At 45.2% G+C, this 25,083-nt stretch overlaps 1 protein-coding gene across 1 annotated transcript in view; it reads right to left on the bottom strand.

Moving 5' to 3' along the window:
* LOC103212489 (protein HIRA) overlaps nucleotides 1-25,083 on the bottom strand; it is a 149,156-nt gene that overhangs the window by 84,307 nt on the left and 39,766 nt on the right. The window contains exons 7-15 of the mRNA XM_042783375.1: nucleotides 24,839-24,999; nucleotides 22,703-22,870; nucleotides 19,403-19,516; nucleotides 15,078-15,148; nucleotides 13,894-13,999; nucleotides 11,811-12,017; nucleotides 10,879-10,964; nucleotides 2,804-3,001; nucleotides 450-611 (exon numbers count right to left, since the gene is read on the bottom strand). Coding sequence (XP_042639309.1) covers nucleotides 450-611; nucleotides 2,804-3,001; nucleotides 10,879-10,964; nucleotides 11,811-12,017; nucleotides 13,894-13,999; nucleotides 15,078-15,148; nucleotides 19,403-19,516; nucleotides 22,703-22,870; nucleotides 24,839-24,999 — 1,273 coding nt within the window. The remainder of the gene's footprint in view (nucleotides 1-449; nucleotides 612-2,803; nucleotides 3,002-10,878; nucleotides 10,965-11,810; nucleotides 12,018-13,893; nucleotides 14,000-15,077; nucleotides 15,149-19,402; nucleotides 19,517-22,702; nucleotides 22,871-24,838; nucleotides 25,000-25,083) is intronic.

Here is a 25,083-nt window from a genome sequence, read left to right as displayed (position 1 = left end):
GGCTAGCTCCTGTCTACTAGGGCAGGTACAGAGAACGGACAAGTGGCAAGGGGCTCAGAAGCCTACCACATGTCATAAAGACCCCACCTCCTCGTCAGTTTCTGAGCCAAAAGCCAAGTTTCCACAGTGCAGTATCAGACCTGTCTACCTCTCCAACCACTCGTTTGCAACCCTTCTCGGCACACCCTGGGCCCCGTTCTTCTCAGTACAGTCCCTGCTGACCAGTCCCATGCCCTCGGCCACAGCTCCTCCAGCCACCTTCCTGCTCTAAGCAGCCTCGAGCTGTGGCTCACCAAGGGTCCTACAGTCTTGATCCCGTGTCCTGCTGTGACTGGAGTGGGCTCCTCTGACAGAAGGGAAGGATCCTTGGTGGGAAAGTGGGCCTATACTGCCAGCCCCACGTCTGCATCTCCCCTGATCTCTCTGGGACCCATGCAGGCACTACCTACCTTTCAACAGCTGTTGGTGTCACACTGGTCAAGACAGAAGCACCCGACGTGGCTTTGGACCGCTCCGTGAATCGGGAGTCAAATGCTTTCATGGGTTCGATCTTGGATGGGGTGGTTAGCACAGAGGGGGATGACGTATCAGGAGTAGAGGTAGCAGTCACACTGGAGGGTTGTGGGGGGGATTGAGAGAGCAGATATATCAAGGCTGGGATCTGCTTTACTTAAAGCCAAGCAAACTGGGCAGGGATATCAGGCTCGTATAAACACAATTTTAAGGTTGTTGTTGTTGTTGTTATGTGCTGTTGAGTCAAACCCGACTCATAGCGACCCCTCCTTGGGTTTCCGAGGCAATATCACTACGTAAGTAGGATTGCCCAACCTTCCTTCCAGGGAGTGGCTGGTGGGTTTGAACCGTCAGCCGTCTGGTTAGCGGGCAAGTGTCTTAGCCACTATGCTACCAGAGCTCCCACAATTTTAAGGTACAACCTACTATTCCTGACTCTTTTTTTTTTTTTTAACATTTTCCTGTTTTAAAGTTCTAGAAACCTGCATTGTTTTGAGCACTTATGAGCAGCATGAGGCCCTGAAAGCGATCCTTATTAGGCTTCTTTTTAACCACACTGTCCCATCTCTTCGACCTGAATACAACATCTCCACCTCAAACCACTACAACCACAAGCATTTCCTGCTTCCACGATGGTTCTGACAAGAAAAGCCCCCACCTGGAGTCCTGACGCCATTGCTTATCCCTGATCTTCACGCTCAGCCAAGCCTCTGCCATCCAGGCAGCACCTCCCAACTCTCACTGAGTCAATATGGCATGAGCTTGCCCACTTCCCTCCATGTCTAAGCCTGTCCCACATACTCAGTCTAAAGGTGGCCATCCTGCTGACTTTGTTCTATCTAATGCACCCCCACTTCCATCCACCTACCTGGTAGTCATCCTGGAAAGCCCTTTCTTCCCTATGACCAAGTTATGTAAGGGTGAATCCCCCAAACATTTTTCAAATCTAGGATGGCTGTCCTTCCAGGACCTAGACCAAGCCCATGCCTCCATCCTTCCTCCCTGGATGGTCTGCTTCCTAACTCTGTCTTCTCTTTCAATCCACCCTTACACTCCCCTTAGGGCAGTGACACTTGACCCTTGGTGCATGCCTTCACAGTCATTAAACCAGAACCCCTAAGTAGGAGGCTGTAATAGTACAAGACTCCATCTTCACCAATGGAGACGCACACTGACAGTATCAGTAGGGTCTAAGGCAATGGCTAGATTTGTGCCTAAGGCATCTGACTGCTAACCAGAAGGCTGGCGGTTCAAACCCACCAGCCACTCCGTGGAAGGAAGACTGGGTGACTACTTCCATGAAGATTTACCACCTTGGAAACCCAAAGGGGGGTTGCTATGAGTCGGAATCGACTCATAGCAGTGAGTTATTTTTTTTTTTTGCCATGCTGGAGTGATCTTACTATAGTGCAATGCCCAAAGGCATATGCGTCTCTCTATGGTTCCAGGGAAAAGACGGTTCAACACAGAAGCCCAGCCTTTCTCCCCTTTGCTGCCACTCCTTAGGGGCGCTACTCTTGCTACCGTCCCTGCTCCTTCTCTGCACTGCCTGCCCCTGGTTGGCTCGTATGGCCCCTAAGTGGGAACCCTCCCTATGAGAAAGTGTCCTGAGACCTGGCCACCAACTCTCCTGGGATGGCTAGCCATCTCTTCCCAAGGGATCCTAAGAGCTATTTCTGAAACTCTGTGGCTGCCTCTTCTCCTAGCAGCCTGCATATTCCCTGAGGACAAGCACCAGTCACCTGTGGGTTCCTGGGCCCTAGCATAGTGAGGAATCCAGAGCCACTTCTGGGCAAGTATTTGCTGATGAATGAAAAGCTCCTGGCTCTTATTCACGTTTACCTGGTGCTTTGTGACTTTTAGCTTCCAGGTAACAGTCAGTGCTGACACAGGCTCTTTGGGTGATGAGGTGTCTGAGCCCTAGCACACGATTACTTGGCTGGGATGAGTGAGTGTGGAGATGTGCCCAGTAGAGCACAGTGGAGGCCGAAGCCCCAGAAACTGTAAGCCTGTAGAGGTGACATCTCACCAACAGCTTTCGCGATCCAAATACCTTGGCACCGGGGATGCATCTTGCCGTCAGAACCTTGGCTCTGGCTAGTTAGGACACCCTCCTTGTGAAGTCCTCATGGCTCCACGCCTTAGAGACTCACCTGACTAAGTGCTCCCCTTCAGAACAAACTCCATATGACATCAAGCATCTGTTTAATCATTGACGGGGTCACAAAGTACAAACAGAATGAAATTCTCTGTACCTGTGACCAAACCCGAACTTTCCCCAGGGACTAACCTGTCTTTACCGACAGATTCGCCCACAGGCTTGGAGCCAGCTGCTGCCATATGCTCTGTGGAAGGCTTTGAGGCTCCGAAGGAGTTGGGGGTACTGGAATCCAGTGGCAGTAGCTGCGGACTGCTATGAGAGGAGAGCACGGTGCCCGCCAAAGACCCGGAGAGTGGGATGCTGTTAAAGAATGCCGTGGAGAAGTCCCTGTCATCAAGCAAGAATGAGAGTCAACCTCATAAATAAGAAACCAAAGAGAAAAAGAAACCATATCGAGTAATTCATACGTTCTAACTTTTTTTTTCCTGAATACAAAGGGAATATAGGTTTATGGCAGAAAATCTAGAAAGTTACAGAATAGAACAAAGAAAATTAAAATCACTCAATACACTGTATTTGCTTGAATGTAAGATACCATTGATTATAAGATGCACTAGTACTTTAGGTATCACTGGAAAAAAAAAAAAACTGCGACCAATTATAACTGTCAGATGCCACTGTCTCTAAGATGCACCCTGATTCCAACTGTCTTAAAATCTCCAACGTGTCTTTGTTGTTGTGTGCCATCCAGCTGACTCCAACTCAAACACATCTGAGAAGGAATGAAACACAGCACAAAGAGGGCCCCCATTCATTAAGGACTGTGTGGCCTATCACTGTATGGATGTACCATGATTGATCTAACCTAGCCACTACTGAGGAAGGACCAAGCTGTCTTCCAGTTTTTCTTACCACAGCTGCTGCTGCAACAGGAGGCAATTTAATGCAGAGTTAAGACTGAGGGCACCAGGCCAGACCACTCAGGTGAGACTCTCCTGCCACTTGCCAGCTCTGTGACCACGGGCACCTTACCTCAGATCCCTATGTGCACTACCGTCGCTGTTAGGACTAAAGTAACTGAAGCGACATATACTTAGAACTTGTAACAGGTGCTCAAACATGCCCGATATTTTAAAAATTATCATCACCACTGTTACTTCACACATGTTGTTGTTGTTATTATGTGCCATCGAGTCAGACCGACTCATAGTGACCCCTCCTTGGGTTTCCGAGGCAGCATCACTACGAAAGTAGATTGCCCAACCTTCCTTCCAAGGAGTGGCTGTTGGGTTTGAACCGCCAGCCTTCGGGTTAGCACTCAAGTGCCTTAGGCACTAGGCTACCAGAGCTCCACTGGAACCACAGCAGATGTACTGTTCCCTGATGATTTTTAACACTTCTCAAATACCCTCCTTAGAGGTTAACCAATTTACAAGCCACATACTATAGTGCCTACTTCCTCATACCTTCAACAAGTTTGATCAAATTTCTTGATGTCTGTCAACCAATCTAAGGTAAAAGATTGTTACCTTATTAGGGTTTTAACTTGCAATTGTTTTGGTGTGTTGAGACTGAACATTTTTTCCATATAAAAACATCTGATTTTCTTTTTTGGTGTGCATTGTCTGTTCCTATCCTTCATCTATTGTTCTATTTGGTTATTGGTCTTTACTGTTTGATTGATTTGCAAGACTCTTAACTATTAGGAGTTCAGGTGGTACAGCGGTTAAGGCACTTGGCTGCTAACCAAAGGTTGCTGCTTCAAACCCACCAGCCACTCCACATGAGAAAAACGAGGTGGTCTGCTTCTGTCATGAGTGACAGCCTTAGAAACCCTATGGGGAAAGTCTACTCTATGCCGTATGGTCACTATGAGAAGGAATCGACTTGACAGTGGGTTTAACTTGCTTTGGTTACCTATTAAGAAAACCAGTCCTGAGTAGGAAACACTTTCTTGAGATTACTGTGGTTTCACTGTCAATGGTGTATTTTTCCTTGCCAAAACGTTACTTTTAAGTAGTCTAAATGATGTGTCATTTGTAAAAAAGACTTTTCAATCCAAGTTTGAAAAGATTCTTACATGGGATCTTCTATGAATTATAAAAACTTTAAATATAGAAAAAATCTGAATCATTAAGAATGAATTTAACTGTAAGGTGTAAAGCAGGGTGGCAGAGTTCATGAACTTGGCCGTTAACTGCAATGTTGGAGATTCAAGTCCACCCTAAGGGACCACAGAAGAAAGGCCCAGGGATCTACGTCAAAAGATGAGCCACTGAAAATCCTGTGGTGCACCGTTCGACGCTTGACGCACGTGGGGTCATGGCAGCTGCTACTGGTAAAGAAAGATCTAAATATTGGGGTATATTTTCTATTACATTCCATTGCTCTGTCCAAGTGTCAGTACCTCAAGGTTTTAATTACTATAACTTATAAGTTTTAATTACTGGGGAGGCTAGTCTTCTTTGATAAATCGTTTTCCAGAAATTTTTTGGCTACTCAATTGTTTTTCCACGTGAACTTTAGAATCAGCTTGTCTTATTCTAAAATTTCCTGTGGTTATTTGCATTGGTTCATGTTGAATGGATACATCACGGGGGAACTGATACCTTTATGACATTGGATCATTCTAGCACTTTTGACATTGGATCATTCTAGCATTTTGTAATTTCTTTTTGTTTTCTTTTAAGGTCCCCAGTAGGGTTTCAAAATTTTTGTTCATAAAGATAGTCCATATTTTTTTGTAACATTCTAGGTATTTCACTACTAAATATGCTTTATTTTTTTGTATTTTGAAACTAGTACATGGTGCTACTTGATCTCATTAAGTCGCTTGGATCCAGCTACCTTATCATCTTCTTCTATTGTCTAATAAAACCTTTATTGTCTATGGATTCTCTTGTAAATAATATATTTAAATAATGATATTTTATCACCTTCCATCTACTGTTTATACTTTTGTTCTTTCTCTTGATTAATTGCAAGGGCTAGAAACTCTGTTCTTGTTAGGTGACGTCCAGGTGGTTCCAACCCATCTTGACCCTACGTGCAACAGACTGAAACACTACCTGGGCTTGTGCCATCCACACAATTGTTGCTATGTTTGAGCCCACTGTTGCAGCCACTGTGTCAACCCATCTTATTGAGCGGCTTCCCCCTTTTCTCTGACCCTCTATTTCACTAAGCATCATGTCCTTCTCCAGGGACTGGTCCTTCCAGGTAACATGTCCGAAGTCCCTAAAAAGAAGTCTCCCCATTCTCCCTTCTAAGGCACATTCTAGCTGTATTTCTTCCAACACAGATTCGTTCATTCTTCTGGTGGTCCATGGTATATTCATTATTCTTTGCCAACACCAAAACTGAAAGGCATCAATTCTTCAATTTTCCTTATCCATTGTCCAGCTTTTACACGCAGCTGAGGTGACTGAATATACCATGGCTTGAGTCAAGTGCACCTTAGTCTTCCATGACATCTTTGCTTTTTAACACTTTAAAAAGAGGTCTTTTCCAGATGATTTGCCAAATGTAATGCATTGTTTGATTTCTTGACTGCTGTAGCATAGTGCCTAAGGCACCTGACTGCTAACCAGAAGGCTGGGTTCAAACCCACCAGCCACTCCTCGGAAGGAAGGCTGGGCAATTTACTTCCATAGTGATACTGCCTCAGAAATCCAAGGACGGGTCACTGTGAGTTGGGTCTGACTCAACAGCACGTAACAACAACAGCTTCCATAGATGTTGATCGTGGATCCAAGTAAACTTAAATTCTTGACAACTTCAATGTTTTTTCCACTTATCATGATATTACTTATTGGTCTAGTTGTGAGGATTTTTGTTTTCTTTATGTTGAGGTGTAATCCATACTGAAGGCTATAGTCTTTGATCTTCAGGAAGAGCTCTTCACTATCAGCAAGCAAGGTTGTGTTACCAGCATATCACAGGTTAACGAGTCTTCCTCCAACGCTGATGCCCCACTCCTTTTCTTATAATCCAGACTCTCGGATTATCTGTCCAGTACACAGATTGAATAATTAGTGAAAGGCTACAACTGTGAACAAACCTTTCCTGATTTTAAACCATGCAGTATCCCCTTCGTTCTGTTCAAAAAACTGCCTCTTGGTCCATGTATGGGTTCCACACAATTAAAATGAAGTGTTCTAGAATTCCCATTCTTTGCAACGTATCCATAATTTTTTATGATCCACACAGTTGAATACCTTTGCATAATAAATAAAACACAGGTTTGGTATTCTCCACTTTCAGCCAATATCCGTCTGACATCAGCAACGTTATCTCTCGTTCCATGTCCTCTTCTGAATCTGGCTTGAATTTCTGGCAGTTTCCTATTCATGTACTGCTGCAACTATCTTTAATTATCTTCAACAATATTTTACCTGTTGTGATATTAATGATACTGTTCAGTAATTTCTGCATTCTGTTGGAATGGGCACAAATATGGATCTCCTCCAGTCAGCTAGCCTGACAGCTGTCTTCCAAATTTCTTGGCATAGATGGGTGCATGCTTACAGATTGCATCTGTTTGTTGAAATGTCTCAATGAGTATTCCATCAATCCCTGAAGCCTTGTTTTTCACCAATACCTTCAGCACAGCTTGGGTTACTTCTTCAATACCATTGGTTCTCCATCATATGCTACCTCAAGAAATAGTTGAATGTTAACCAATTTTTATTGGTACAGTGACTCTGTGTATTCCTCCTATCTTCTTTTGATGCTTCCAGCATCATTCAATATTTTGCCTGTAGAATCCTTCCATACTGCAACTCAAAACTTGATTTTTTTCTTCAGTTCTTTCAGCTTGAGAAATGCTAAGTGTGTTCTTCCCTTTTGGTTTTCTAACTCCAGCTCTTTGCACATTTCATTCTAACTTTTTTTTCTCAACCCACCATTTGAAATTGCTTGTTCAGCTCTTTTACTTCATCACTTCTTCCATTCATTTTCACTTCAAGAGCAAGTTTCAGGGTCTTCAGACATTCATTTTGGTCGTCTTTCTCCCTTTTTTAATGTCCTTTTGTTTTCTTCATGTATGATGTCTTTGATGTCATTCTACAACTTGTCTGGTATTCAGTCATTAGTGTTCAATGCATCAAATTTATTCTTGAGCTGGTCTCTAAATTCAGGTGGGATATAATCAAGGTCATACTTTGTCTCTCGTGGAATTACTTTCATTTTCTCCAGCTTCAGCTTGAACTTACAATCGATGGTCTATTTCACAATGAACCCCTGGCTTTGTTTTGACTAATGATATCGAGCTTCTCCATTGTGTATTTCCACAAATACAGTCACTTTGGATTCCTATATATTCCATACGGCAAGGTCCATGGATAGTTGCTGTTTATGTTGTTGAACAAAGGCATTTCCAATTAATAGGTTGTGAGTCTTGCAAAATATTATCCTGCAATCTCCGGCACTGTTTCTATCACTAACCATATTTTCCAACTTTGAATCCTTCTTTGTTTCTATCTTTTGTGTTCACAAGTAATATCGATGCATCTTGATTGCATGTTTCATCAATTTCAGAATGCAGAAGTTGGTAAAAATCTTCAATTTCTTCTTCTTTGACTTTAGTGGTTGGTGTATAAATTTGAACAATAGGCATATTACCTGGTCTCCATTGTAGGTATATGGATATTACCCTGTCACTGACAGCATTTTGCTTCAGGATAGATCTTGAAAAGTTCTTTTTGACAATGAGTGCGATGCTGTTCCTCTTTAACCTGTCATTCTTGGCATGGTAGACTGTATGTTTGTCCAATTCAAAATAGCCAATACAGTCATTTCAGCCTTCTAATGCCTAGGATATTGATCTCCAAGTGTTCCATTTCATTTTTGACAACTTCCAATTTTCCTACACTGATGCTTTCTACAGTTTTTATACTTTTATTCTTTCCTTTGATTAACTGCATGGGCTAGAAGCTCTAAAACATTGTTAAATTATAGCCATGAGAGCAGACATTTATTTAGTTCCTGAATGTAATTTGAAATTGGATAGCCACAGCCTCCCATTCAGGTTCATTCAGTTTTAAATCAAAAATAATGTTGAATTTTATCAAGATGGCTTTGAGCATCTATGGAAATAATTAAATATTTCTTTTGATCTACTAACATATAAAATAATTTTCACAATTTGAATCTCCTTGCTTTCATGAAATAAACCTTACTTGATCATGGTATACTAGTATGTTATTGTGCTAAGAGGTTCTATTTGCTACTGTTTTTTTTTTTTTTTTTGGAATTTTTAGATTGATACTCAGAAGTGAGACTGATCTGGAATCTATTATGTTCAAACGTTATCATGCTTTGATATAAATATTATATTCATTTCATAAACAGAATTTGTAACCTTTCTTTTTAAGCATTTTAAGTAGTACTAAAGTTATCTGTTCCTTAAAAATGTGTGAGGATTCTCCTGTGAAGCCCTGTTAGCCTGCTGGCCTTGGTAGGGTTAAACTCTTTGACAATGCTCTCTACTATTTCTATGATAACTCATCTGTATGATTTTCTTAGTTTTGGTGACTGTATTTTCCTTGAAAAATCATCCATTTTCAAATTTGTGTGTACAGACTTCAGCAAGGAAGTCTTATTCTTTTGATTTAGTCTTTGTCTGTGGTTATTTCCCAGTTATTTCTATGGAAATATTTATGCTTTTTGGTTTCTTGATTGGCTAAGCTAACAATACATCTATTCTGTTGCTACTTGTTTTCACAAGGCAATCCGTAAGACAAAAAAAGCCAGTAAGACCAAAGGAATCAAGTTCTAGGGCCACAAGTATGTACCCTATTGGCAGAAAGCTGGCTCAAGGGCAAGTAGGAAGCCAGCTTCTTCCTCTGTCTCCTCACAAAGTGAGGTGTGCCACCACTCCCACTTCATACCTTTGTTCCCTCAGGCCCAGCAGTATTCAAAACACATTCATCTAACAAGTCTCATTTGATTCTAATAAAGGGTAAGCAAGTAGCATTACCCCTGTAGGATCCTAAGAGAACAAAGGCTTGATTAAAAGAAAATCATTGTTGTCAAAGGAGTAAGGAGTCAGGAGACCTGGTTCTAGCTTCACCTGGTCAGATCTCTGCCCTCCTAGACCTGTTTCCACTCACCTAAAATGAAGTGGTCTGACTGGCAAAAGATATGACTAGATGTCCCATCAGACTTTAAGATGATTCAGAAAAACTCATGGATAAAAAATCCACGGTGCAGAGGACTTATGTGGTCTTTACAAAGCACCCTGGATACCCTGAGCAGGTCAGCTGAATGACTATTATACCCAGCATGAAAGATTTTGATAGTGGGCATCTATTTCTCCTTTCACACAGGGCCCTATTCACTTTGAATCAACATACCTCATTTTGAAGAACAACACAAAAGCTTGACTACAGATGTTGACAACTGCAAATGGTGAATGTGTACACTGCCCTCTCTCCACTCCCTGCCCCTCACTCCCAGTGGGAATGTGTCTCGGAACCCTACACTACGTCTAGCAACTCCCATCTAGGAACTATCCCGAGGGAAAGCACAGGTGTGCTCCAAGATTCAATTACAATATGAAAACCTGGACACAAACTTTAAGTCCACAGTTAAGGGGCTATTAAATAAACCACAGTGCATCCACAGGATGGGAATCTAGATAATCAGCAAGTCAATGCTTCAGAGGACTATTTATTAAAATGGGTAAAAGGTCAAGATACAATAAATGGGGGGGAGCAGGTTACAATACATCAGGTATAACCCTATTTTATACTTAAACACACACACAAATATTCACAGAAAAAAGACTGGAAGTAACACTTAACAGTGATTATATTTGAAAAACTGGTAATGTTTATGTTCTTCTTTTGCTTTTACTATTTTCTATAATTTCAACAATGTGTATATGTTACCTTTATAATCAGAAAAAAGTTACAGAAGGAAAAAAAAGTCTGACCTCTTTACCTAGCGTGTCTTCCGACACTCTCACAAGCAAGCACAGCTAGAGCACGGAGGACAATGACCCGAGAAGATGCCCGTCAGCTTTCAGCCTGGCCTCGGGGATCCTCTATCGGCCCTGCAGCACACGTGAAGGGCATGTGCGTGAAGTGTGTGTAAAAGCACTGGGAGAAGCATGGGGGTTTGAGGTTGGTACAACCTCACTTTCATATTCTACGGGTCAGAAGGGCCCAAGAACCTGCAGAGACCTTGCATCTGAAAGTGCTAAGTGGTGAAAGGGGACAGGAAGACCTCCCCAGACAAGGCCACAGAAAGCTCGGTGATACCCAGTGTCCAGCTGTGCTATGCAGAGAGGCGTGATCCTCCTCCGACCATCCGCCGTCCGAGTCTCAACTTGTTTCTTTAAAAGATTCTGGCAAGGTAGAGTGACATAAATGAATGGAAGTTTTCTGCTAACTCTTAGTAAGTATCAACAATTTCTAAGGAAATGTATTCTAATTTCCCTTCCTTGGCCTTTCTGGGACAATTAAACTAAGCCACCCTATCAAAGATGCAGCATTTTTCATAAGGGTACGAGCTCAGCTTCCTGTATCGGGAAGTTCCCAGTTGAACGGCTCCAGCAACTCCATTTCTGTCATCAGTAGCTCTGGCCCAGCCATGTTCCCAGAGCAGAGGGCCCCTGCCCAACAGCAATGGGCTTGAATGGGGATACCTCAAGAACGAGAACTGTACTTGAGTCATACTTTAATCTCTAAACCAGTGATTTGCAAATTGTCTTTAGTCAGAGTACTTTTCTCCACCGAAGGCTTATAAGCAAGCGTTCTCAAAACACATACCATGTCCGAATCACCTGGGAGAGGTTTAGCAACCTACACAAGCTCTTGGAGAGACCTCACCCCTTCAAGAAGCATGTGCTTCCAGAGAAGCCCAAGGTCCAACATAGGTGAAGAGCCTGGAGTTCACTCTTCTCAACACAGAATTTCTTAGAAAGGCCAGCAGGTGAGGTTCAGAAATTCCTCCAGGAGATGACCTACTCTAGGACTCGCCAGGACATGGAAGCTTTGGACAAAGGTGACGACAACTGGCCACAAGCTAGCTCACTCCCGGGCCCCGTGTCAAGCTCGGCCCAGAAGCGCCTCATCACCCACTGCGCCACACCCTACCCTGACCACGTCTGCCACACACTGCCTCCCCGTTTCCCTCCCCCTCTCTGTGCCTGGGCAGGCCGTGTCTTTAGTGCCCCTGGCCAAGCCCTCACCTTCCTGATGTCCTCCAGACTCTCCCCGTTGACCGCGACTGGGGCAGCGGAGCCTGCCTCTCTGACTGAGGCACCCTTTGGACCCAGCTGCTGCTGCTGCCTGCGCTGGTATTTGAGCATCTCAGGGTTTTCGATGACGGCTGTGGAGAGCTGGGCCTCAGTCATGATGGCCAAGCTCTTTCCGTAGGTGGACTGGTGAATGCGGCTCTGGAGGAAGCAGAGAGGAATGACAAGCCAGGTGTGAGCGGCAACACGTTGATTCTGCCGGTGTGGCCTCTCCTAGCTCCACTCATTCTCTGCTGCCTCCAATGTCTTCTGCCTCTTACTGATGAGGTAACTCTAGAGAAGTCTGTTCCTCTCCAAGGTGTTTATACCATGTGTGTTTCTATAGGTGGGGGTGAAAGTGAATGAGGTGACTGCTAAGAGACCTACCTGCTAAGAGATGACCTACCACATGGCCTAACACAGAACAAATGGAAATAAACATCTGCTGGGGGACTGTGATGCTCCCATCGCTAACTTCAGGCTCCTAAATCACTTCAAGAACCCCAGATACTCTCTGGAAATCAAATATTGAAACCAAGGGTCTGTTTTTCATTGCTCTTATCTTCAGACATCAGCCCCACATGGTGGTATGTTCCCATGGAGTTGCTAACAGTGTCTCTAACAGTTTAGGTACCACAGACCTGTGGGAAACCCTCACCTGGCACCTCCCCACCCCAATATATCAATCCTCAGCAGGGACTCCTCCCTCCCATCTTCCTAGGTCTCGTTAATCCATATTGGCCACAAAAGCCACGTGGGAAACCCACGAGGGCAGGGACAGTACTCCCCGCACATCACAGTGAAGGGCACTCACAGAGTGTGGTGAAGAGCAGACTCACAAAGGACATGCAAATGACCAGTGTGGTGTTCTGCCTGGGAGCAGGGAATGGGGTTCATGGAGCACTGCTGGGTGGGGCAGGTGGTCCAGGGGGTATCCTGGGACCTGATCCTGCGGGCACTGTCAGATATGCCTACATGTGGCCAGAAACTGCCTTCCCTTGGCCCCTGCCCTATCTCTTCCAAACTTATCCCCTGAATCACCGCCAGAATTCAGTTTGGCCAATGTTCCCCTAGTATTCCTCAAACACAGTGTCCCTGCCCATCACCTGGGAAAGGGGAACCGAGAAGGTCATTCCTTCTCAGTGAAAAATGACTGACTGGGTGCCAGGCTCTATTGTAGGTGTGGGCGTGCAATATGCAGCAAACAGGCAGAGCCTTGCCCTTGAAGGGTTTACAACTCAGGGGATCCACAAGTAGCTTAAGAGGGAATGTTAATAAGCATTAGCGTCACTGAGCAGAAAGCTGCCAGCCTGCACTGGGCATTCACAGATTGCACTTGAGAAGTTGGCAAAGTCTCTTTTACAAGAACAGCAGGGTTCTAAGTCTATGGTAAGCAAAGCAGAGCCTTCCCAGAAGACCCTGAAGCAGGGCACACTGACCACACTGCCTGACACAACACAGATGAGGGCCTGGCTCAAAGGCAGACAGCCTGGCTTCCTGTTCATGCTTCTGTCGTCCGCATAGTCTTGGCCAAGGGACTAAACATTTTTCCAGGTTTAGTTATCTCACTGATCAAAGAGGTAACAAGCCCTGTCTTGAAAGGCTTTTGTGATTTAAATGAGATAATATATACAAAATGCACAGCTTAGGAACTAGCACACAGAAAGTGCTAAGAAATGATAAATGTTACTATCGCAATTGCTGCTCCATGGCAACAAAGTCAGTACAGAGAATTATAAGCCTGGGACCCTCCCAGGGTGTGGCCTATTATCAACACAAGAGGATATGCCCAAAGTTATTTTATTCTTAATTTCAGACCTTGTTTCCCACAGGAATGAGTCATTTTTAAATTAACCTATTTAGTAAAGAAGATAAGGATTACGATCTGAAAAAGGTAAACACCCAATAGCTTTCCAGAGGACAGTGTGTTAATGTATCTTTCAATAAGAGGGTACGTCAAAGGGGCTACTCAGAGCCGCTGTGGCTTCTTCCGTGGCCCTGGAGCGTAGCAGTGCCCGGGACATGTGCCTTCTCCTACCTTCTCCTCCTCACTCAGCGGGTCTCCGAGCTCATCCTGGGAGAAGTCTAGGAATGCCACAGAGCCATCCATGGAGCACACCAGGATGCCCAGTCCATTCAGAGTCCTGGAAGAGACAATCATCAGTAGCCTGGGACTAAGCACCTGGGACAGACACCTAGCCTTAGTGGCTGCCTAGTGAGGGCAGTTGGGCAGTGCTCTAAGTAGATGCCAGAAACGACTGGTTTCCTTCTATGGCTTAGGGTAGGACAATCATCTTCCAGAGGGCCTGGGTATCCTTTAGTTTTAATCACATGCACAAGGTATCTCTCACCATGTTTTATAAGAATTTCATTTTTACTTATCCTGTTTTTGAAACAATTTCAAAAATAACTTCAAGAAGTATTTATCTATTTACCTCAAGCAGACACACGCCCTGGAGAGAACAATCATGGGAGAAGGAAGGGCTGCTTATGCACAGGGAGACAGCTCAGGGGATAGGAGAGTATGGAGGGATGGACACTGGGAAGAGGTGACTATGGGGAGGAAATGGGAGGGGAGCTGTTGCATTGTGGTAAACTGTAGTCAATGACATGAGACAAAGTATCCGTGAACTGCTGTATAGAAAGTGAATTTGCTCTGTATATCTTCACCCAAATCACAACAACAACAAAAAAAGAAGTATATATCTAAATAAAGTCACTGAGCAGCAGAAAATATGCCCACAAATCTATGCTAATGTGGTTAATGTAACAACAACAACAAAAAAAACTAAACCCATTGCTGTTGAGCCAACTCCTATTCCAGCCACTACACGGGAGAAAGATGTGGCTGTTTCCGTAAGAGTTACAGCCTTGGAAGCTCTATGGGCCAGTTCTATCCTGTCCTACAGCATTGCTGTAAGATGAATGTAACGACAATGCCGTGGAACCCTGCAGGGGCCACATGATTCCGTTTTGCTCAGACAAACTCCAGATATTTTCCAGTGGCAAAACCTACAAAGAGCATGGAATGCCGTGGCCAACATTCTCACAGAAACAGGCCCAGAACTGCCAGCTCCTGGATCATATGCAAACAGCCCCCGGGACCTGGTCCAGCTGTGTGTCTGGGCAGGGACCACTGTCAAGTGATCCTAATCTACACCTCTCTGTTCCAAGGTGTGGCTTCTCCTTTCTTAGCCAATGAAGCACAAGAATCCACCTTACCAGGAAATATCCATGATGGATTTGTCAAACAGCTCATGGATGACAACCAGAGGCCGTTTCAGACACGTGAGCTGAAAGGGAAGCAGCAGCAAAGGTTAATGAAATGACTGAAAATCTCTTTTCATCTTTTCAGTTGCAGAAGCCTCAGTGAGAGCTCCTACCGACACACACAGCATATTCAACGAGCAAACGCTGAGATTCTGAAGCACGGAACTCAAAGCCTGTCCCAAATATGCACCCAGAGTAACCCCTGCCTCAGGGTTCACGGGAGAGATGCACAAGGGAGACAGCTTTCCACATGGGACAAGCAGCAGAAAGTGGGGTGGAAAGGGGTTCTGGAAGGGCTGTGCTCCAAGGATGGAGCTCAGACGAAGTCTGCTGAGCAGGGAATCCAACGCCACGCAGGTCCTAGGGCAGGAGAAACGCTGCTCAGAGAACTCAGAACATCTCCTCTGGGCCCAAGGAGTTCTAGTACACATTGGTCCAAGGCTCAATGAAAGCGACTATTTAAGTCAGTCACACTCATTCTACAAAGTGTGTGCAGATAGTATATTAACACATAAAATCAGCACAAATCGCCTTAATCCAAACCCAAACTTAACTGCTAGTAACATTTCAATAAATTATCTTCTTCTGGTCTATCTTATATAAATAGTTATTTTATTCTTTAGAAGAAGACAATACCAAGGGTTGGCAAGGATATTTTCAGTTGCAGCTAATACCTTGATCAGCATTTAAATTGGTATAGACACTTTGGACCACCAGCCAGCCACTCCTTGGAAGGAAGGTTGGGCAATCTCCTTCTGTAGTGATACTACCTCGGCAACCCAAGGAGGGGTCACTATGAGTCGGGTCCAACTCGATGGCACGTAACATCAACAACAACAGGCACTTTGGAAAAGTATTTGGCAGTTTATACTAAAGCTAAGCATATGATCCACCAATTCCACTAGCAGATATGTAGCAAAGACAAACAGGTGCTTATTGACACAAAAACAGACAGGCAGAGTATTCTTAGTGTTTACTTCTTTCTATAGTTAATTGATATCTCTATTAATTTTTCTATTGAACCATTCAGGAGACACTGTTGTATGAAAACTAATACATAATAAGCATACATTAAATATACTTTTTTGAGGACTGCATAATAGTCATTACATATAATAATCACCACTTGGTCACTAATGTTGGATTGCCATGTGGTCACCAGATTCTCAAATTTATAGCAGATTCTAATTCCCCAACACCAAGTGTCTGACCACTCTGCAGACAGGTCCTGAGCAAGGGGAAAGGGGTGGGTGGAAAGAAACACGCTTCTTCAGGGCTCACTGTGTGCTGCTGATCCCCCTGCCCCCCGGCATCCTCCGACTGCCTGTGTAAGGGGTGGACCTGCAGCAACCCTAGCCCGGAGGGGAAGGCAGGAATCTGAACTGCTTAAAATCCAGAATCAGAACCTTGCCCCTCTCAATGGTCCTACCCCTCTGTCCCATAAACATACACCTCTAGACCCCTGAGAAATCCAGAACCTGTGTGGCCACCTGACCTCACCATTCTAAGAAACACAAGTACCACAGTCAGCAATGATTTGGTCAAAGTACCATGAATGGAGCCCTGGGTTCCTGAATCTAAGGAAGAATACACCCTGAACTGCCCATGATGGCACTAGGTCCTGGGTCCAGAATGGGTGTTAAATATTAGGCCTTAAATATCAAAACAGACACAACAGACTACTCTGTAACAAACGAATGTAATAAACACAACCACAGGATAACCTTCAAATCCAGGACTTTAATCCTAGGGAAATTAAAAACTTTTAAAAATTTGTGTACTTTGGTTTATGAGGGAGCTCTGGTGGCATAATGCATAAGGCTTTTGACAGCTAACCAGAAGGTTGGCGGTTCAAACCCACCAGCCACTCTGCAGAAGGAAGACTGGGCAATCTACTTCTGTAAAGATTTACCACCACAGAAACCCAAAGGAGGTCGCTATGGGTTGGAATCGACTTGATGGCAGTGAGTTTCGCCTAAGGCATTTGACTGCTAACCAGAAGGCTGGCGGTTCAAACCCACCTTCCTCCTCAGAAGGAAGGTTGGACAATCTACTTTCATAGTGATACCACCTCGGAAACCCAAGGAGGGGTCGCTATGAGTCAGAGATGACTCGATGGCAGTGGGTTTGCTTTGGTATCAAACCTTCAACCAGTTGGCATAAAAAGGTATCAGGAGTCTGGAGGACATGCCCAGTAAGCTCACCAGCAACAGCACTCTGTGATCGCAGGGCCTAAGGGTACAGCCATCTCTGCACTGCAGGAGCCTAGGGAAGTCTCTTCCCAGCGTTTAAACCAAAACAACCTGAGGACCTTCCATCGGCCAGAGCCACTGGCAATGAGGCACTTAAGAACCCTTCTGGACTCGCAGATGACTGCGACCAACACAAGTAACTCCTTCAGGCAGCTGCTCTGTCAGACGCCCAGCCTGCAGATGAGTCAAAAGCCACAAATCACTTAGAAACCATCACAGTTCTTATCCTTTGGTGATCACCGATGAACCGATCATGAAATATTTACTGAAAACCGGTCTGAAAGGCTCTGAGTTTAAGATGGAGCTCCCACTGTCAGGGCACCATCTAGTGAAGAACACAAGATTCACAGCCCACAACAGTGTCTCCTGAATGGTTAAACGGAAAAATTAATAGAAGTATCAATTAACTCTATAAAGAAATATAACACCAAGAATATTCTGCATGTCTGTTTTTGTATCGATAAGCACCTGTTTGCCGTTGCTACATATCTGCTAGTGGAGCTGGTGGGTCAGATGCTTTGCTTTAGTATAAACTGCCAAACACTTGTCCAAAGTGCCCGCACCAATCTAAAGGCTGATCAAGGTATTAGCTGCAACTGAAAATATCCTTGTCAACACTTGGTACTGTTTCTCCTTTCTTTAAAAATCTTAATCATTCCACTCCTAGGTATGTACTTAAAAGAAATTAAAACATTTATCCAAAGAAAACTTAAATAATGCTTATTATCTGCTTTAGTCATAATGTCTCAAGCCAAGAACTCCAATGCCCTTCAACAGGAGAGTACATAAACGATGGTTTATTCACACTGTGGAATACCACATAGCAGTAACAAAGAACACACTATCGTTAAACGCATCAACACAGATGTAGCTCAAAGACACTGTGCCAAATGAAAGAAAAAACAAACGTTGTTGTTGTTTGCCGTCAAAGTAAATACTGTAAAATGCCCTTTATAGGAAGTTCAAGGTCATGCAAAACTTATACATGGTAATAGAAACTCTCTCTCTGCCTTAGTGCCATCTTGTTAGAAGCCTCCGAACCACGAGAGCCAAGTGGAGGAAGACGGGAATGCACAGGCTGAAGTGCAAAAGAAAGATGAGGCAGAGGTCCAAGTCAACTCTAGCGTGTGCACCCACGAAAACCACAGCAACAGGATATGGAATGCTGGAGGCTGGGGGCGCTGGGACAAGTTGTTGACTGCATGCTACTGTCTAGAGTTTCTGCTCAGTGGATCTAGGACTCCCATCAGCATTGTATCGCTGGGAATGCCTCCGAGAAGCCCACCTTGCTTGTACCGGGTCAGTCCCTTTTGATCCTTTGCCCTGGACCTGTGACATTCTGGACTAGTTCTGCTCTCGGTTTTGGCTGAGTGTAACATGTGCACAATAAATCATCTCTTCCGCTATCTTAGCTGAAGAATCTAATAATTAAAAAATACAACAAACAACTCATGTATGGTGACAGAAACTGCTAGCGTATGTCTCATTGGCGGTGGGGTCTTGACTGGGAAGGACAAGAAGACACATTAGAGAGTGGTGGTTACACTGGTATAAATATATATGGATATTTATAAATTCACTGAGAATTTTAAATTAATTCATTAAATTCATTTAAGAAGAATGTATTCTGTGAATGTTTATATATAAACTCAGACTTTTTTAAAAGGATGCAAACACAGCATGCTGACTATAGCACCCATTCTTGAAAGCATTCCCCAAGCTCAGACACAACAGCTGCTAAGTGCTGGGGCTCAGTAGGGGCCTCTCTTGGCTGGGCCTCGGGTTCCTTGGGACTCAGGCACCTGAGAAGCACAAACACACAGTTTGGACCAAGGTCTAGGCTCCGATACTTCCTATTGGGGTCATGACAAGAGCTAGCTGGCTTTCAAGGAGGGGCTGAGCCCAGAGAACAGGGCGGGATGGAGACAGAAGAGACCGGAAGGGGTGGTCTTCCAGGCTCTACTACGCTCACCCAGCCCTCCTAGGTCCCCTGCAGCTGAAGCTCCCAGGGGAAGGGGTGCTCACCCAGACAGACAGAGAGCGGTCCTTGCTACCCACAGCACAACAGCAGTACGGACAGCCAGGCTTTGCAGAACTCCCGTTCTTCTGCTTCTTCTTGAAGATTTTGGGGTTGAATTTCTAAAGCCAAGTCATAAACATTAAAATAATGAATCAAGCATCAAGTGTGTAGCCCACGTCCAAGTATCAGAAACATACCAAACTCCGCCTCACTGGTGGAAGCCCCGCATGGAAATTCTGAGCCCCAGGTGTTCAGTAGACATTTCATCTTCACACAACCTTAGGAGGCTTTTTATTGATGATCAAGGTGATCAGAGAGGCAAAAAATGTGCTCAAAGTCACAAATGAGTAAGGAGCTACCAGCTCCCCACTTCTGGGACCTACAGCTGGGCCAATGGGACGGGCCCTCTGCACTCCTCCTGGCCTGGGCAGAACTAGCTTCAGGTAGAAGCTGACTTTGCAAGGGGGCTCTCACAGTAAAGCCCTACTTACTCTCCATTTCCCAAGGGGGCACCAAGGGTGCTGTCAGAAGAGGTGTGAGTCATTTAATTCCTTCTCCCCTCATTAGGTTTGTTGTTTACAGTTGTGATTGTCCTCAGAGAGCTGTCAGTCCGAGGGGCCTGCACCATCTCAATGACTTGCTTGTCAGCCCAGGTAGCTGCCCCCAGTGTGACCTGGGTTTTGTTTTAGAAAGGCTAGATGTGCACACCAAGCTCCCTGTCACCTTCTTAAAAGGAAAGTTGCTGGGAGCTCTCAACCCAGACTTGGAATACCCAAGCCAAGAAGACTGAGTGTGATAGCTGAAGTTATGTGTCAACTTAGCTGGGCCTGGTTTTGAGTGGCTGGGCAGCTGGTTATAGTTATTCTCCATGATGAGACTGGCGATCACCTCCACGGTGGAAGTAGCTGAGTAGCTGCTTTAGGGATGTGGTCTGCTTCCGGTATACATGGAAAAGCTTTGGGAACGGTCTTGAGCTTTTTGGCACACCTGGCCCCTACATGCAGCTGAGTCTTCTTTTAGCAGCCTGCCATGCACTTGAACTGGTGGCTTGCTGTGTTGTGTGGTAATATGGGGACTGTGCCACTTTGTCAACCGTGGGCTTGTCATCCTCAGCAGCTAGCAGCTGCCTGAGTGAAGAGACACTTCTAGCTCCAGTCGGCTGGGAGCAAGAGGCAGAACTGAAGCCCAAGTTCCAGGGGCTTCACCCAGCCCCTAGAGCTTAGCACTTTGAACTCGGACTTCCAGCTTCCTACACTGTAAGAGAATAAATCCCTGTTTGTTAAGACCACCCATTCGTGTATTTTCTGTTAGAGCAACACAAAGTAACCAAAACACTGAGGGTAGAAAAAGGGTGACTTCTTGAGAGTAAACAGAGCTTCCTATCGGGTGGCCTGAATTTTGCACATGCATGCGCATGCGCGTACGTGCGGGCACCCGTGTGTGGGTGTGTGGTGTAAATACATAGGTAATACATTATCTACTCAACAATCCTCACACACAGTTCAGTGATATTACTTACGTCCATCCTGTTGTTCAAGCATCACCATTACCATTGCTAGAAATTTCCATCACTCTTAACAGAAGTTCAGTGGGTAGGTGGGGTTTAATCCCAGAGGGCAGACAGGAATGGCAAGGGTACATAAAACTCATTGATGGTAAGTCGATTCACAAATAAAAGACAGACATATGAGCTGAACACTTACATTAGGTAGATATACTCCTTGGAGAGCTCAATCATGGGAGAATAGAAGGACTGTGTATGCACAGGGAGATAGCTCGGGGGGGCAGGAGTGCATGGGAGGGAAGGACACAGGGAAGAGGGGGCTATGGGGAGGAACTGGGAGGAGAGCTGTTGCATTGTGGGTGACTACAGTCAATGTCATGAGACAAAGTGTTTGCAAACTGCTGTATGAAAGATGAATTTGCTCTATAAACTTTCACCTAAATCATAATAAAATTTAAAAAAAGAAAAACACTGCTGGTGAGTCGATTCCAACTCATAGCAACTGCATAGGAGAGAGAGAGCAGAGCTCCCACTGCATTTTCCAGGCTGTAATCTGTACAGAAGCAGAAGCAGACTGCCACACCTTTTCTCCCACTGAGCAGCTGGTGGGTTTAAATCACCAATGTTTTAGTTTGCAGTTGAACACTTTAACCACTGTGCCACCAGACCTCCTCAAGAGGCACATAAAGACTGAAAAACGTGGAACTCAGACGGGTGTGCAAGGCCTTGTGAGCTTTGCAGCACCCCTCTGTGAAGCAGGTGTCGCAATCTGACAGTTGTTTCTTAGATGAGTTATAAGGATTGCGTGAGCAAGTCCTGCAGGAGCCCTGTGCCCACTGTGATGCAGTGACTTCCAAACACTTTAGCAACAAGGCCTTGGTTCCAAACAAAATCCTAAATGGTCCCAGCACAAAAAACTGAAAACAAATGTGTATTTGAAGTCACAATCTATGATCCTGATTATTATTGATTCATATAATTGAACGATGAAGATGTTTGATGCTTGATCAAAGAACTGAGATCAGGCTCTGAATGACCCTTCGATTTGACCAACCTCAGTTTCTCAGTCTGCTTATTCTGTTCTGGTTGCCCACTTTAAGAAAATCCTGGTTTTCAAAGATTATCTGTAAACACAGTAACAGCTTGTCTCGGGCACTCTCAGGACACTCTTCAATTAACACGTCCTGAAGCGTAAGGGGGGTTGGTAAGAAGCTCTCTCTCACAGAAAAGTTGCTGAGGCTCACATCTGCTGGCCCCTTTCCCTCCGTATCGAGACCAGGCCAGCAGACGTGCACTAGGAAATGAACCTGGTGATCTCCAGCAGGGATTCTCCACCCACAAGTGACGGCCATGGTCATGGGCTAAGCACACATGCTGGGCAGACACATTCAGAACCTGCGCCTGGCGAGTGGGAGGTTCATCAGCACCACTGTACATATGGACCCACGAACAGACTTGACGTTCCTCATCAAAGACTGACTTTGGTGATATATATCATGTTAAATTTCCCAATAAAACAGGTATACGATCTATTTTGTAAAATTAATTTTCGTATATTTAAACACAAACATTTAAAATGCAGTAATGTATACAGACTCTTAGAGCCCATCACTCTATCCCCATGGGTGACCCAGACTGGGGGAGGCTGTGGCCCTGACAAGCCTTTCCAGAGACCAAGGCACTCGACAGGCTCTCAGAACACACGCAGGCTGGCTGCAGCAGGATGCTCAAGGCAGTGCTGCCAACCAACCATCTTGTGCCCGAACACTTGCCAGAACTTCCCAAGGCCAGGCACACTCACCACGACGGTCACGGCTTTCCGGTGCCCCACGAAATCCATGTTGGTTTTCCAGCCCTCCCGTTCAATGATCTGGGCAGTGGGGCCGGAGTTGTTCATGGCGTGAGCAGACACCAGGTAGTGCCCATCAGGTGACCAGCTGAGCCGTAACACATGGGTTGTCCCTCCACACTGAAAGAAACAAGCTATGGCTTGAAAGGAGCTCAAGGCCAAGTCTATGACCAAAATTCTGACCTCAAGAATAAAGTCAAAACTCTGATTTGCAAACACACAGCAGCGGAACACGCGCTCCCACACTCCCAGCTTCTATATTATACCGGCAGCTGTAACTTCAGCCTCTTCAGGGCTCTCTGGGAACTGCAGCATCCTGCCCTCCCCTACAAGAGTCTGACAGTGAATACCAGGACAAGATACAGGTACTGAGGACAGGCAGGAAAGCCCCTTTTAACTGCTGATTCTGTGTCTGCCTAATTTATCTGGCTTCTGACCTTCTGCAAAGTACGCCACTGCAAAGCTTTCCCTGAGAAATACTGCAGTGTGGAAAGAGCCCTGTTTGCACTCAGAACCTGGACTGGGCCTTACTCTGCAATGTAGCCACTGACTGTGAGTGTACCACCTGCTCTCAAGCCCATCTCCTCACCTGAAGAATGGGGACATTACCAGCAAAGGTGAAGAGATTAGTAAAATCCTTAACAGCTGCAAAACGCACAGCAGAAAGGCACTGTTACCCTAACTTGGGCTAAGGCCAGGGACAAAGCATCCTTTTCCATTACTCCTCCAGCAAAGCAAGATGATATGGGCCAAAAACCAGTCCCCTGAAGTTCTGCGCAGGGCAACCCTAAAGACATAGGGGTTGAGATCTTGACCTCACAGCCCCAGATGACAGCAGGATAGGACAGGACTGGAGCGTAGTGAGACTACCTGCCTCACCTTCCAGCCTGGGCCACAGACCCCCAGCAGAGGCTGGGCCCAATCCACTGAGGCTGACAAGCACTGCTGGCTCCTGCTGGTGGTACCCAACCACTCCCAGCCCCGTCACGCACACTGTCTCCAGAAGCTCAATTCTGGGATCCCCACTATCTGGTAGCCAAAGCCCTGAGGAAGGCCAGAGGTATAAGGGCCAAGGTCCACTGTTCCAGGCAGCCATAGCTAAGGAGGACAGGGCCAAGAAAGGCAAATACTGGAGCTAATAAACCCAGTCCAGAAACTAGTGCTGGTATGGGGAGAAGTGAATCCACATTGTCAGTCCTGACAAGTAGGCAGATGTCTATACATCTGGCAAAACTCTGAGAAGTCATTCCTGATGTAGTCAGCCCTCCTGCACTGTTCCGCACATTCAGGCCAATCCCATTACCATACTTAACTGACCTGAATGTCTGTCTTTCCCACTGGGCTTTAAGGTTCAAGGAGACTGACCATCTTCATCCACTTTTATTTCATTGCCTCTAGTACTGCCTTGTGTACAGCAGGCACTTAGTAAACGTCTAATGAATAATGGCGGTCTTGAGCTCTGACTCCATATATCACCACTCAAATAAAGGGAGAGACAACAAAATACTACAAAAGTCACTACGGTCTGCTCTCCAAACATTTTGCCAACAACTAACTCCACCGAAGAAAGAAGTAGGCTACACTGCAGAGTGGAAGTCCCCAAGTCAAGCCACACATGCCATCAGGAAAATTACGGTAAGAGTGTGTCTACCTCTCCCCTCACACACACAAACCACTCTGAAGTGTGGTATAATGTAAAAGCTGCACAATAAGAAACAACTTTATCCATGTCTTCACAGCTGGTCATGCAACATGGTAATGAGGTAATATCCCTAAGGTTCTCTTCAACTTGAAAATCCACAGATCTTTTTCACTTCAAAATTAGAGCTTTACCAGCTACTCAGAATCAAGATTCCCATCATCTACCTCGTAGGGCCTGAGTGTTCACTATAGAAAACCATGACTAGCCCACCCAGGTCCCTGGCCTCTGTCAGGTCATAGCCTTCAGGGAGTCTGCTCCTAAGTGACCTGGACCTGAGACAATGCCTCCTGTGGCACAAATATAGGAAAAAAGCTGGAACAGCTGCCAAACCCCTTTGGGGCATCTGCCAGGCTGCCTAGCCCAAGCTTTGGGCTGTCTCTCGTTACCTCATCAAAAGGCTTGGTGATGCTGGTCTCTAACTGCCAGTCCAGCGTCCGCCACACCTTCAGGCTGCGGTCATCAGCTTGAGAGGCAATATATTTACCAACAGGGTCCCAAGTCAACCCTTTCACCAAACCAGAATGACCTCTCAGAGTAGCTAGAATTTCTGCAAAAAAAGAAATAAAAAGAAATTTGGGAAAGCGTTGTTGTTGTTGTTGTTATGTGCCGTCGAGTCAGCCCTGACTCATAG

The sequence above is a fragment of the Orycteropus afer genome, unplaced genomic scaffold (assembly GCF_000298275.1).
Source record: "Orycteropus afer afer isolate SDZICR_OR568_19922 unplaced genomic scaffold, OryAfe1.0 scaffold00986, whole genome shotgun sequence".
Lineage (NCBI taxonomy): Eukaryota > Metazoa > Chordata > Mammalia > Tubulidentata > Orycteropodidae > Orycteropus > Orycteropus afer.
The sequence above is the reverse complement of the archived record's forward strand: the minus strand, read 5'-3'. Positions and strand labels throughout refer to the sequence as shown.